Source organism: Mobula birostris, chromosome 2 (genome assembly GCF_030028105.1).
Source record: "Mobula birostris isolate sMobBir1 chromosome 2, sMobBir1.hap1, whole genome shotgun sequence".
NCBI lineage: Eukaryota > Metazoa > Chordata > Chondrichthyes > Myliobatiformes > Myliobatidae > Mobula > Mobula birostris.
This window is the reverse complement of record NC_092371.1, coordinates 39,571,967-39,585,906: the sequence shown is the minus strand read 5'-3', so window position 1 is coordinate 39,585,906 and position 13,940 is coordinate 39,571,967. Positions and strand designations below refer to the sequence as shown.

At 41.9% G+C, this 13,940-nt stretch overlaps 1 protein-coding gene and 1 long non-coding RNA gene across 6 annotated transcripts in view; one reads left to right on the top strand and one right to left on the bottom strand.

Moving 5' to 3' along the window:
• Positions 1–13,940, top strand: part of bcas1 (brain enriched myelin associated protein 1) — a 151,286-nt gene that overhangs the window by 129,210 nt on the left and 8,136 nt on the right. For 4 of the 5 annotated variants that reach the window (XM_072276771.1, XM_072276764.1, XM_072276755.1 and 1 more), the window contains one exon: positions 11,292–11,573. The exons of the other annotated variant lie outside the window; for it this stretch is intronic. In XM_072276771.1, coding sequence (XP_072132872.1) covers positions 11,292–11,573 — 282 coding nt within the window. The remainder of the gene's footprint in view (positions 1–11,291; positions 11,574–13,940) is intronic. 5 annotated transcript variants of the gene reach the window in all.
• Positions 7,452–12,616, bottom strand: LOC140208252 (uncharacterized). The gene is made up of 3 exons (XR_011888708.1): positions 12,537–12,616; positions 8,675–9,009; positions 7,452–7,488 (listed from the first exon to the last, which is right to left on the bottom strand). It is a non-coding gene; the product is annotated as an uncharacterized lncRNA (long non-coding RNA).

Here is a 13,940-nt window from a genome sequence, read left to right as displayed (position 1 = left end):
TTCAAAGCCTATTTTACACAGTGCTTCAGATAACCATTATCAAGTTGCACAGTACCGTTTCTGGTATTAGGTTGCAAGATTAAATGATTTAGGTACTCAGCACTGGGTATGTTAACTAGTCTTTAAGGAATACTGCAGGATTATGCTCTGCTTTGGTCTTCATAGTTATTTATAGAAAACATATCCCTTGTCCTCAATGCTAAAATAGTGCAATTGCTTCAAATCCTTTTTGTGCAGTGGGGGGATCTTGTATCATCTGAACAGTCTAGATAATCATATAGAATTACATGGTAACTACAGTGCAGAAATAAAGTGTTTGGCTCAGCTGACTCATTTATAATATTCATGCTTTACTCAAACCCTCCTCATCTACCTCTATCAGTTAACCCTTTATCTCTTTTTTTCCCACATACTAAGCTAGGCGTCTTGAGCCTTTACCCTTTGCTAGAATTTCACATTTCTTTGTGCCCTTGGTAAAAAAGTTTCTTCAAAATATCTGTTTTTCCCGATGTGGCCTCCACTACATTGATTAAACCCATTGTAAATTGGGGACCGTACTGAGCACGTCTGCTTCATATGTCAAGAGCAGAATTTCCCAGTGGCCAACTGTTTTAATTCCTATCCTCATTCCCAATCCGACCTGCTGGTCCACTGCCTCCTCTTTTGTCACGATGAGGCCAGTCTCTGGGTGGAGGAGCAATGCCTCATACTCCGTCTCAATAACCTCGAACCTTAACTTGGGAGAAGATTTGTTTTCCAGCAAGACAATTAGTGTTGTTAAGAAGGCATATGGTGTGTTGGCCATCATCAACAGTGGCATTGAGTTCAAGAGCCGTGAGGTAATGTTACAGCTATAAAGGACCTTAGTTTGACCCCATTTGGAGTCCTGTGTTCGGTTCTAGTCGCCTCACTGCAGGAGGGATGTGGATACTATAGAGAGAGTGCAGAGGAGACTTGCAAGGATGTTGCCTGGATTGGAGAGCGTGCTTTATGAGAATAGGTTGAGTGAACTTGGTCTTTTCTCCTTGGAGTGATGGGGGATGAGAGGTGATCTGATAGAGGTGTGTGGGATGATGAGAGGCATTGATTATGTGTATAGTCAGAGGCTTTTTCCCAGGGCTGAAGTGGCTGACATGGGGAGTGGTGGGTGCATGGAATGCACTGCCAGTGACTTTTAGGAGACTCTTAGATAGTCACATGGAGCTTAGAAAAATAGAGGGCTATGCGCTAGGGAAATTCCAGGCAGTTTCTAGAGTAGATTACATGGTCGGCACAACATTGTGGGCTGAAGGGCCTGTAATGTGTTGTAGATTTCTATGTTTCTATGAAGGCATGAACATTGAATTCTCCTTCTGGGAATAAAAAATCATTCCCCCTTCCCTCTTCTTCTACTTCCCACTCAGGCCTCTTACCTCTTCTCCTCACCTGGGTATCACCTTTGCTGGGTACCCCTCCTTTTTCCCTTTCTCTCATGGTCCACTCTTCTCTTCCATCAGATTCCTTCTTCTCAAGCCCCCTACCTTTTCCATCCACCTAGATTCACCTTCATTTTCTAGCTAGCCCTTCTTCCCCCTTCCCCCATCTTTTCATTCTGGTGTCTTCACCTTTCCTTTCCAGTCTTGAAGAAGGGTCTCAGTCTGAAACATTGACTGTTTATTAATTTCCATAGATGCTGCCTGACCTGCAGAGTTCCTCCAGCTTTTTGTGTGTGCTGTTCTGAATATTCCTATTAATTTATTTGTTAAATACCTTTAGTTATAAAATGCTCTAATTTTGCTCTTCACTAGTGGAAACATTCTTTGGTCTAGAAATTAGATTAGAATAAAAACATTGCACCAGTATTTTATGCATAATGTGTTAAAATATAGGCACAGATTTAAAACTTCTGTGTGTATTTCATGTTGAAATTTTGTCTGTGGAGAAAATGGACTTGACATTTGCTATCAAAAGTCCCCTCCATGTGGGTGTCATTTCCTTTTTTGGTTCACTAATATCCTTCATGGAGAAAGTCTGTGATACAGACCTAATCTAGTCTGTGTGTATTTCCATATCCACCAACATTTATTTATTGACATAAATAAATGAATCTTTGGGGTGTGATGCCCAGCAATCCCCCAATTTAATGCTAGTCTAATTATGGAACAATTTACCCACAAACCGGTATGCCTTTGGAATGTGGGGGGAGACCAGAACACTCAGAAGAAACACACACAGTCATGGGGAGAACGCACAAACTCATTACAGGCAGTGGTGGGAATTGAACCCAGATCGCTGGTACTGTAAAGCTCTGGTAAGGGGCCCAAAACTGCTCACAATACTCTGTGCAGTCTGACCAATGCCTTATAAAGACTCAGTATCACATCCTTGCTCTTATATTCTAGCCCTCTTGAAATGAATGCTAACATCGCATTTGCCTTCCTTACCACTAACTCAACCTGAAAATTAACATTTAGGAATCCTGTACAAAGCATGCAAGTCCTTCTGCACCTCTGATTTTTAAATATTGTCCTCATTTAGAAAATAGTCTATGCCTTTATTCCTTTTACCAAAGTACATGACCATACACTTCCTGAGACTGCATTCCATTTGTCATTTCTACTCGCCCCTCCACCCATCTTTGTATCACCTACCAACTTAACCACAAAGCCATCAATTCCACCATCCATATCATTGGCAGATAATGTGAAAACACACAGTCCCAAAACTGATCCCTGTGGCCGACCACTTGTCACTGGCAGCCAACCAGAACAGGTCCCCTTTACTTCAACTCTTTGCCTCCTGTTGGTCAGCCAGTCTCTTTTCCTGTAACACCACGGGGCTTTACCTTGTTAAGTAGTCTTATATGCAGTACCTAGTCAACAGCCTTTTGAAAATCTAAAAAGGTAATTCACTGATTTACCTTTGTCTATCCTGCCTGTTATTTCCTCAAAGGATTCTTACAGATTTGACAAGCAAAATTTCCCCTTAAGAAAACCATGCTGACTTTGGCCTACTTTGTTATGTGCCAAATATGCTGAAACCTCATTCTTAATAATAGATTCTTATATCTTCCCAAACACTGAAGTCAAACTAACTGGCATTTAAAAAAAAGTGCTGGAGAAATCAATAGGACTAAAAGCCAATATATTTCCAGTGGCTTATGAACTTTGTCCCTGAGTACTAAAAAAAGATCTCTATGGAAATTGTGGATATATTGGTTGTCATTTTCCAAAACATAATGATTATGCAGATTGGAGTGGGCAAATGTATCCTCACTATTTATGAAAGTGGAGAGAGAGAGAAAATATACTGGGAACAATTGACCACTTTGCCAAAAGCAGTGGTAGGGAAATTACAAGAGTATACAATAACAGAACGCTTATATAATATGAACAAGATTAGACAAAGTCAGTGATAGGGAAGTCATGTTTGGCAAATCTATTTGAGCTTTTTGTTGATGAAACTGGGTGATTAAATGGAGGAGAACAATTTGCTTTGGTGTTTTGGAATTTTCCGTTTGTCTTTGCTAAAATCATATAAAAGGCGCGAACACGAGGAATTCTGCAGATGCTAGAAATTCAAGCAACACACATCAAAGTTGCTAGTGAACGCAGCAGGCCAGGCAGCATCTCTGGGAAGAGGTACAGTCGACATTTCAGGCCGAGACCCTTCGTCAGGACTAACTGAAGGAAGAGCTAGTAAGAGATTTGAAAGTGGGAGGGGGAGGGGGAGATCCAAAATGATAGGAGAAGACAGGAGGGGGAGAGATGGAGCCAAGAGCTGGACAGGTGATTGGCAAAAAGGATATGAGAGGATCATGGGACAGGAGGCCCAGGGAGAAAGAAAAGGGGGAGGGGGAGAAATACCTAGAGGAGGGACAGAGGGAGAAAAAGGAGAGTGAGAGAAAGAATGTGTGTATAAAAATAACAGATGGGGTACAAGGGGGAGGTGGGGCATCAGCGGAAGCTAGAGAAGTCAATGTTCATGCCATCAGGTTGGAGGCTACCCAGTCGGAATATAAAGTGTTGTTCCTCCAACCTGAGTGTGGCTTCATCTTTACAGTAGAGGAGGCCGTGGATAGACATGACAGAATGGGAATGGGATGCGAAATTAAAATGTGTGGCCACTGGGAAATCCTGCTTTCTCTGGCGGACAGAGCGCAGGTGTTCAGCAAAATGATCTCCCAGTCTGCGTCGGGTCTCGCCAATATATAGAAGGCCACATCAGGAGCACCAGACGTAGTATATCACCCCAGCTGACTCACAGGTGAAATGTTGCCTCACCTGGAAGGACTGTCTGGGGCCCTGAATGGTGGTAAGGGAGGAAGTGTAAGGACATGTGTAGTACTTGTTCCGTTTACAAGGATAAGTGCCAGGAGGGAGATCAGTGGGGAGGGTTGGGGAGGGGAGGGGACGAATGGACAAGGGAGTCACGTAGGGAGCGATCCCTGCGGAAAGCAGGGGGGGGGTGGGAGGGAAAGATGTGCTTAGTGGTGGAATCCCGTTGGAGGTGGCGGAAGTTACGGAGAATAATATGTTGGACCCGGAGGCTAGTGGGGTGGTAGGTGAGGACCAGGGGAACCCTATTCCTAGTGGGGTGGCGGGAGGGTGGAGTGAGAGCAGATGTGCGTGAAATGAGGGAGATGCGTTTGAGAGCAGAGTTGATGGTGGAGGAAGGGAAGCCCCTTTCTTTAAAAAAAGGAGGACATCTCCCTCGTCCTGGAATGAAAAGCCTCATCCTGAGAGCAGATGCGGTGGAGATGGAGGAATTGTGAGAAGGGGATGGCATTTTTTGCAAGAGACAGGGTGAGAAGAGGAATAGTCCAGATAGCTGTGAGAGTGAGTAAGCTTATAGTAGGCATCAGTGGATAAGCTGTCTCCAGAGATAGAGACAGAAAGATCTAGAAAGGGGGGGAGGTGTCGGAAATGGACCAGGTAAACTTGAGGGCAGGGTGAAAGTTGGAGGCAAGGTTAATGAAGTCAACAAGCTCAGCATGCGTGCAGGAAGCAGCACCAATGCAGTCGTCGATGTAGCGAAGGAAAAGTGGGGGACAGATACCAGAATAGGTTTGGAACATAGATTGTTCCACAAAGCCAACAAAAAGGCAGGCATAGCTAGGACCCATACGGGTGCCCATAGCTACACCTTTAGTTTGGAGGAAGTGGGAGGAGCCAAAGGAGAAATTATTAAGAGTAAGGACTAATTCCGCTAGACGGAGCAGAGTGGTGGTAGAGGGGAACTGATTAGGTCTGGAATCCAAAAAGAAGCGGAGAGCTTTGAGACCTTCCTGATGGGGGATGGAAGTGTATAGGGACTGGACATCCATGGTGAAAATAAAGCGGTGGAGGCCAGGGAACTTAAAATCATCAAAAAGTTTAAGAACGTTAGCTCTTAAGAGAGCTTTCTGTCCAAAATAAAAGAACTGTACATAGGATTGGAGGATGGTATACTGGCATGGATTGAACATTGGTTGTCAAGAACTAATGTTTAGGAATAAGTGAGCCTCTGTTGGAAGTCGGGGGAGGGGATAGGTGGAGTATAGCAGGGATCAACGCTTGGGCCCCACATATTCACAATGTAGATCAATGATCCAAATGACAGAACAAAATGTAATATTTATAATTTTGTCAGCAACATGAAACAGGGTGGGGCAGACAGGATACAAAGAGCTGAGTTGTTCAAGTTTGATGATTTAACAAATGCATGGATAAATGGTCGGAAGGACTGAAAAATGGAGAATTTTTTAAATGGTTAAGACTGGGAACTGTTGATGGATAAAGAACCTGGGTGTCTTTATACATCACTAATTAATGCAGATGCAACTACCACAAGACAAAGGAGCAGAAGTAGGCCATTTGGCCCATCGAGTCTGCTCCACCACTCCACCATGAGCTAAATTATTCTCCCATCTAGTTCCAATTTCCGGCCTTTTCCCCATATCCCTTGATACCACAACTAATTAGATATCTATCAATCTCCTCCTTAAACACCCTCAATGATCGGGACTCCACAGCTGTATGTGGCAACGAATTCCATAAATCCACAACCCTCTGGCTAAACAAATTTCTCCTCATCCCTGTTTTAAATGGGTACCCTCTAATTGTAAGACTGTGGCCTCTTGTCCTGGACTCACCCAAGGGAAACATCTACTCTGTCCAACCCTTTCAACATTCGAAATGTTTCTATGAGATCGCCTCTCATTCTTCTATACTCTAATGAATACAGTACAAGAGCCGACGAACACTCCTCATATGTTAGCCCCTGCCTTCCAGGAATCATCCTCGTAAATCTTCTCTGAACTCTTTCCAACATCAGTAAATCCCTTCTAAGATAGGGAGCCCAAAACTGCACACAGTATTCCAAATGAGGTCTCACCAGTGCCCCATAGAGCCTCATCAACACCTCCTTACTCTTATACACTATTCCTCTTGAAATGAATGCCAACATAGCATTCTCTTTCCTTACTGCTGATCCAACCTTGTGGTTAACCTTTAGGGTATCCTGCATAAGGACCCCAAGTTCCTTTGCACTTCCGATTTTTGAATTTTCTCCCCATCTAAATAATAAAATGCCAGCCTCGTTAAAACAAGAATAGTTTGCTACGGAAACACTGTCATGACGGTACTCCGATAACTCCACTGTCGAGTTAAGGACTATTCTTCTTCTTCTTCTTCTACTTTATGGCATGTTTGGACAAACACACAAATCTCAGATCCCACAATATTTTCATAAGATCAGGATTTTTCATGCACAGTACTTAGCGATGGTAAGCTTAGCAAACAAAGCAGCAGAAGAATAATTTGAGAACTAGGGTGAGTAGAGGAACAGAGCAAGATGTATTTTAGGGATATGATTTTCACAACATGTTGTAATTCTGCACGTTAAACTAAACATTTGATTTTTCAAGTAAAGTATTTATTGTCAAAAAAAACAACAAATATAATACTTAATAAGATGGAGGTTGATAGATTCTTGATTGATCAAGGCATGGAGAGATATGGGAAGAAAACAGGACTGGGTTGAGAGGAAAATTGAATCTGCCGTTATGAAATGAAGGAGCTGATTGGATGGGCCAAATGGCCTAATTCTGCTCCTATATCTTATGGTCTTATAATTTGCACGGCCATATAAAAATATTCAGATCTGGCATGCACTCGTGTGATCAGCCTGCATGTGCATTATTAACATGCAAAGGATTTCCTTAAATTTATTTTTAAAATGTTGCAAAATTTGAATTTCATTTCAAATTTAAAAAGTATTCCAAATCCTGTTTATACAGGCTGTTTAGCAGTCCAGTCCATGCTCTAGTCTCCTCAGACGCATTGGTTTGAATGCCACCATTGTCATCATGTGCATACCTGTCCATTCTTTTGGGGCTGCATGAGGTAGCAGTTAGTATTATATTATTTCAGTGCCAGCGACCCGGGTTTAATTCCACCATTGTCTGTAAGGAGTTTGTGCATTTTCCCGATGACCATGTGTGTTTTCTCCAGGTGCTCCGGTTTCCTCCTACAAAGATGCAAAAGTTAGTAGGTTAATTGGTCACATGGGTGTAATTGAGCAACGCAGCCTCATTGGCTGGAAAGGCCTGCTACTCTGGTGTATCTTTAACAATAATGAAGCCTCTAATAATCTCCTCACAGGACACCTATTTGCTTTTTATTCCTAAATTCTAGCCGAGTGAATTCATATTGGCAATATTTTTCAATCGCTATTCTATCCAGCTCCAGTTTTCTTGGAAATATTGTGATTAACAGTGTTGAGCTCTGATTCAAGCCTTGGCCCAAGGCATTGTTAAGTCTGTTAATGCCATGTTTTCCAACCTTAATCACTCATTATTCTCTCTACCATCCCAAATTTATTCAGATCACTTTCCACACATATACATAGAACCACAAGTTGTCCTGTCTGTTGGCCAATCTTACAACATTTAGTTATGTTTACTCTCTCACTCTCTCTAAAATTCTGATGATTCACAATGCTTCTATTTGGAAATCCCAATGGTTCAGCATCTCACTTATCAGGAGATGTTTCCTGGGTGCTCTTGAAACTTACTGGGATCCCTTTGGCTGTGCTATCTTAAACTCACCAGGATCCCATTTCCTCTGCTCCCTTGAAACTAGCAGGAGCACCACTGGTCATATGTCCTTGAAATTCATTGGGACCCTTTTTCTTATGCTCCCTTGAAACCTATTGGGGCTCTGTTTGCCATGTTTCCTTGAAATTTACCATATTCATAGACACAAGAGATTCTGCAGATGTGGTAAGTCTTGATGAAGAGTCATGACCCTAAATATTGACTCATTAGATAGATAGATATACTTTATTGATCCCGAGGGAAATTGGGTTTCATTACAGCCACACCAACCAAGAATAGAGCATAAATATAGCAATACAAAAACCACAAACAATCAAACAACAAAATGCAAACTATGCCAGATGGAAAATAAGTCCAGGACCAGTCTATTGGCTCAGGGTGTCTGACCCTCCATGGGAGGAGCTGCAAGTTTGATGGCTACAGGCAGGAACGACCTCCCGTTCTGCCCAGTGTTGTATCTTGGTGGAATATGGCCGAAGTCCAACAGTAAAAAGTTCAATATCCAGTCTACAAACACGTTCCTCGATCGTAATATGACCCGGATTGCACCATCTTTTGTTAACCAGAACAGTAAGCACCCAACTCCTTTACGCTTACCGCTCTCAGTGCACTTCCGGTCAGCCCGAACAGTCTGGAAGCCATCCATGGAAAAGTTTTGTTCGGGTATGTCCTCGTGCAGCCCCGTTCCAGTGAAACACATAACACTGCACTCCCGAAATGTTCTCTGACGCCTGGCTAGCGCCGTGAACTCGTCCATTTTATTACCCACCAAACTCCTCTTCTCCGTAAGTCTCTGTTGTCTCAACCCAGTCCTCTTTCCTCAACTTTGTGATCCCCCTCTGCATCCTCTGTGTGTTTTCCTCCAGATTTCAGCAGGGGTGTCCGCCGCTCTGCTCGCTAAACTGGCCGGCAGAAGCGCAAGCAGCTGGTCCCTGGAATAGACAATGGAATAGACAATAGACAACTTATTCCTCTCCAGAGATGCTACCTGACCTGTTGAGTTCCTCCAGCATTTTGTGCATATTCACTAGATAACTGTTATAATGTGTAATTTCTTTAAAAAAGGTGAATTAAAAGTGTGTTGAGGTATAACATGGAAAAACTTCCAATAAATCAGAATATCTTAATTTTTAATTCAGTTTTAATCGTGCTTCCCACTCCTGTTCTGACATGTTTGCCCATGGCCTCCTTTGTAGCATGACAAGGCCACCCTCAGGATGGAGGAGCAACACCTTGTACTCCATCTGGGTAGCCTCCAATCTGATGGCATGAATATTGATTTCTCCTTCTGGTTTAAAAAAAAATCCAACCCCACCCCTCTTCTTCTATTGCCCACCCTGACCTCTTACCTTTTCTCACCTGCCTATCACCTTCCCCTGAAGCCCAACTCATCCTTTCCTTTCTCCAATGGTCCACTCTCTTCTCCTATAAGATTCAGTCCTCTCTAGCCCTTTATCATTCCTACCCACCTACTTCACCTATCACCTAGCTATTCTCATTCCCCTCTCCCCCACCATTTTATTCTGGCATCTTCCCTCTTCCTTTCCATTCCTGAAGAAGGGTCTCGTCCTGAGCTGTCGACTATTGATTCAGTTCCAAAGATGTGACCTGACTTGCTGAGTTCCTTCAACATTTTATGTGTTGCTTTGGATTTTCAGCATCTTCTGAATTTCTCGAGTTTAGAATATCTGCCAGTCTGACACCTCCAAAGTTGGATTAACCACATTCTACTATATTTCTGTTACAGAAATCCTTCCAATTTTTACACCACATCTCCAGCCATATTTATTCATTGTGATTACTTCTTTTTAAGCAATCCCACAGGATCAAGAATAACTTGCTTCCATGCTCATTTTATAGTAAGTCATAAGGCCAATGTGAGAACACAGGCTCTTCCACAGATAAAGAAGTTTTACGTTGACGCAATCCTTGTACCATTTTTGCTGAGTTTCTGTGTGCTCCTGATGTATGGACTCAGGGTATTGAATACTAGCTCAAATACTCTTTCTCCGCTTTGTGTTATCATGGGATGAATACTGTCAAGAAGTCACAGGACACTGCATTTCATTAAGGTTTTGAGCACATCCTTGAACCTTCTCCCCTGTCTGCCTTGTGTTTTCATCATGCAACAGGGCTCAGGATGCTCTCACTCCATCCTCCCACCACACCACTAGGGATAGGGTTCCCCTTGTCCTCAGCTACCACCCCACCAGCCTCCAGGTCCAACATATAATTCTCCGTAACTTCTGCCACCTCCAACGGGATCCCACCACCAAGCACATCTTTCCCTCCCCCCCCCTTCTGCTTTCCGCAGGGATCGCTCTCTGGCAGACCGTTTCACTGAACACCTATGCTCTGTCCGCCAGAGAAAGCAAGATCTCCCAGTGGCCACACATTTTAACTCCACGTCCCATTTCCATTCTGATATGTCCATCCATGGCCTCCTCTACTGTCAAGATGAAGCCACACACAGGTTGGAGGAACAACACCTTATATTCCGTCTGGGTAGCCTCCAACCTGATGGCATGAACATTGACTTCTCTAACTTCTGTTAATACCCCTTCTCCCCTTGTTACCCCATCCCTTATTTTTTCCCCTTTCTTTCTCTCTCTTTTTTCTCCCTCTGTCCCTCTCACTTTATCTTCCTCTGGTGCTCCCCTCCCCCTTTCTGTCTCCCTAGACCTCCCGTCCCATGATCCTCTCCCTTCTCCAGCCTTGTATCCCTTTTGCCAATCAACTTTCCAGCTTCTTAGCTCTATCCCTCCCCCCTTCTGTCTTCTCCTATCATTTAGGATCTCCCCCTCCCCCTCCCTCTTTCAAATCTCTGACTATCTCTTCTTTCAGTTAGACCTGATAAAGGGTCTCGGCCCGAAACGTCGACTGTACTTCTTCCTATAGATGCTGTCTGGCCTGCTGCATTCCACCAGCATTTTGTGTGTGTTGTCAGGATATAGCATCCATTTTATGAGTCTGGTGTCTGTCATGCCTTGCCCAATAGAGCAAACTAAGTGTAACTTTGCTTAGTTTGTTGGCCTGAAGAGAACACTTCAATCTATACTTCTAGTGAATTTGAATATATTTAACAACAGCAACCATATGGCAGCTATTATGTTACCAATACTGCAATAAAAAGCAAAAAATAAATCAATCTATAGCAAGAAGCTTTCAAGTGACAACAGAAAATTGTGATAAAAATGATTGCATCCTTTTATAGGAATCAGACCTGCCAGATGAACCTGCAAAAAAGGAAGTCGAAATAGGGGAAAATTCTGTGCAACCACCAAAAAAGGCCAGCGACAATTCAAAACAGAAAAAGTCAATCCCAGAGGGCAAAGAAGAAACTTGGAGAACAAAATCTTTGGAAGTGCTTCCTCCCACACAACAACCAAGCACCATTTCAGAACCAATAGCAAATGGCAGTAATAACAAAACCAAAGAAACATCTGAGAGGAGAACAGAAAAGAAGCAATCATTTGGGATGTTCCTAAAACAGTTGGTATGTTAAAAGGAGCTCAGATCAAACAAGTATCTGAAACCTTTCCAACTTCAATATTAGAAAGCAACTTAAATGTATATTTGTCATTTTTAATTCATTGTTGAGTTTAGGCTTGTCAAGCTGTAATGTTAAGTTTGCTTCTGTCCCAAACTCGCCCAATCCTTCCAATAATTTTCTATTTACGTAATATATCTCGCTAAGTTAATGAAAGAATTTTAGGGCTTGCAATTGTTGTACTGCAAAGAGGAATAAAAAGTAGTCAAATTCATGTAATTGAAAAAGTCAATTTCAAAATTCCCATTGAAATTCAACTTCAAAGCATGGTTTAAGGCTCAAATCTACAAATATTGTAAACTCAGCAGTAATTGGAAAAACGGTTGAATTTTCTTATTGACTGGCCCATGCATTCAGTTTTTCTTTCTCCTTGTCTCAATTCCCTCACTGTTGTGCAAGACTAAAGATTGAGAATTATCTCTCCAATGGCCAGCAAATGGCAACTCATGTTAAATTGGCACTGCATAGAAACACATATGAGCTTTGTGCAAGATTCCATGACACTCAAATATCTAATAAAACAGGACACGTACAGGAGACTTATCCAAAGGTCTTTCATTCGTGGGCTTTTGGCCTGACCTTCAGAGGAAGTCAGTGCTGTTATGAGAGAATGGGTTACAGGAGTACAGAGAAGTGAATGGTGGAGAGAAGGAGAATTGAGTAGGAAGAAAATCATGGAAGGAAGATTGCAGAATGCGGGGCGAGTGGATTGCAAGATGGAGAGATTTGGTCAGGCAGATCCTTGGAGTACTTGTGCAGAGTGGCTGAAGAAGTCAGGGAGAGAATGAAGTCCAGAAGCCTTCGGTGGCAAGGGGAAAGATCAGTGAGAGCACTCAGTAATAAAAAATACTTAAGAGCGAAGCTGCCTGGAAAAAAATAGATGCATCAGGTTTCTTGGTAGCTTCTCACCTCTGGTCAGGATCCCCAAGGCCTTGTCGTTCCAGTTAAGTCCAGTCTTACTATATGGCTCCACACTGTAAGCTCTCTGTAGAATAGCAAAATGTAGCATTTAATATCACAACCTAAAATAGCACCGTCTGCAGACGACCCATGCCTGCAGATTTTGGGATATTCACAACAGCAGTTTTTATAAAATTCCAACATGAAACATTTTTTTAAAAAAGCATAATGCTATGTGAAAAAATTTCTGGGCTGACATGCTTCCACTGCCTCCCATGTCTGTGCAGATGAATGTGTTGGAATAACTTACAATGACTATCTTTCAATGTAGGCCACATCTTATAAATGAATTTGATTATGTAATTATAAACACAAGAGATTCTGCAGATGCTGGAAAACTTAAGCAATACACACAAAAAATGCTAGAAGAACTCAGCAAGTCAGGCAGCATCTGTGGAGGGGTATATACAGTCATCGTTTCTGACCAGGACCCTTCATCAAGACTGGAAAGGAACGGGAGAGAAGTCAGAATAAGATGTGGAAAAGGGGAGTTTTTGTGCATGTGATTAATCAGATTTTAACCAGGTTTAAAGTTACTCAGCAATGTTGCTTTTAAATACTGTAACTCTATATTTAACCAATACTGGATATGCATGTACATAACTTATGGGCCACCAGTTTAGATGGAAAAACATATTGCATTATAATTTGTGACCATAACACCACAATACCCCAATTTCTATCACAGTATAAGAGCTGTTTAACTTTCACAGCTGGCCTCGTGTTTAGATTTTCCATCTACTTTATGAAGTAATCCACTGTGAATATAGATCTAAAATTTGGAAAAAAATACATCAGATTTAACAAAAGCTGCAGGCTTATTGAAAGAAGAACTGAAATATAATCCAGACAAATAAAGGATATTCTCCTAGGAGTATCTTTGGCTTCATACTTCACAGTCAAGAAGGAAGTTTGTTAGTGTGTTTAATCTTTTGTTTAATAACCAAAGAAACTGAAGTTAATAGATGGTTTTATCATAAAATCTTATGGTTAATCATCATTTTTAATTTTCTAAAATAGAAGGCTCTGACGGGGACGTTGAGCTTGTCCAAATCTACACTTTTCAATCGATACAAAAAAGGAATTTTGTCTCTTCAAGTACAATAAGTATGCATTCTAGCTACTAACACCAGCTGGTTTCCCTTCATGCAAGTTGCACATTATTTTGATGATTAATATAAAGCAATGGTGCAACTTTAAATAATGACAGAGTTACCATTCATCACTACACGGGTAACAAGCACATTAATGGATGTAATGATTATGATTTCTGAATTGAACTATTAGATCTAATCACTATTCCTTTCAATTGTATTACTCTATTGCGTATTTTTAGTGTTTTGTTAAGCATTT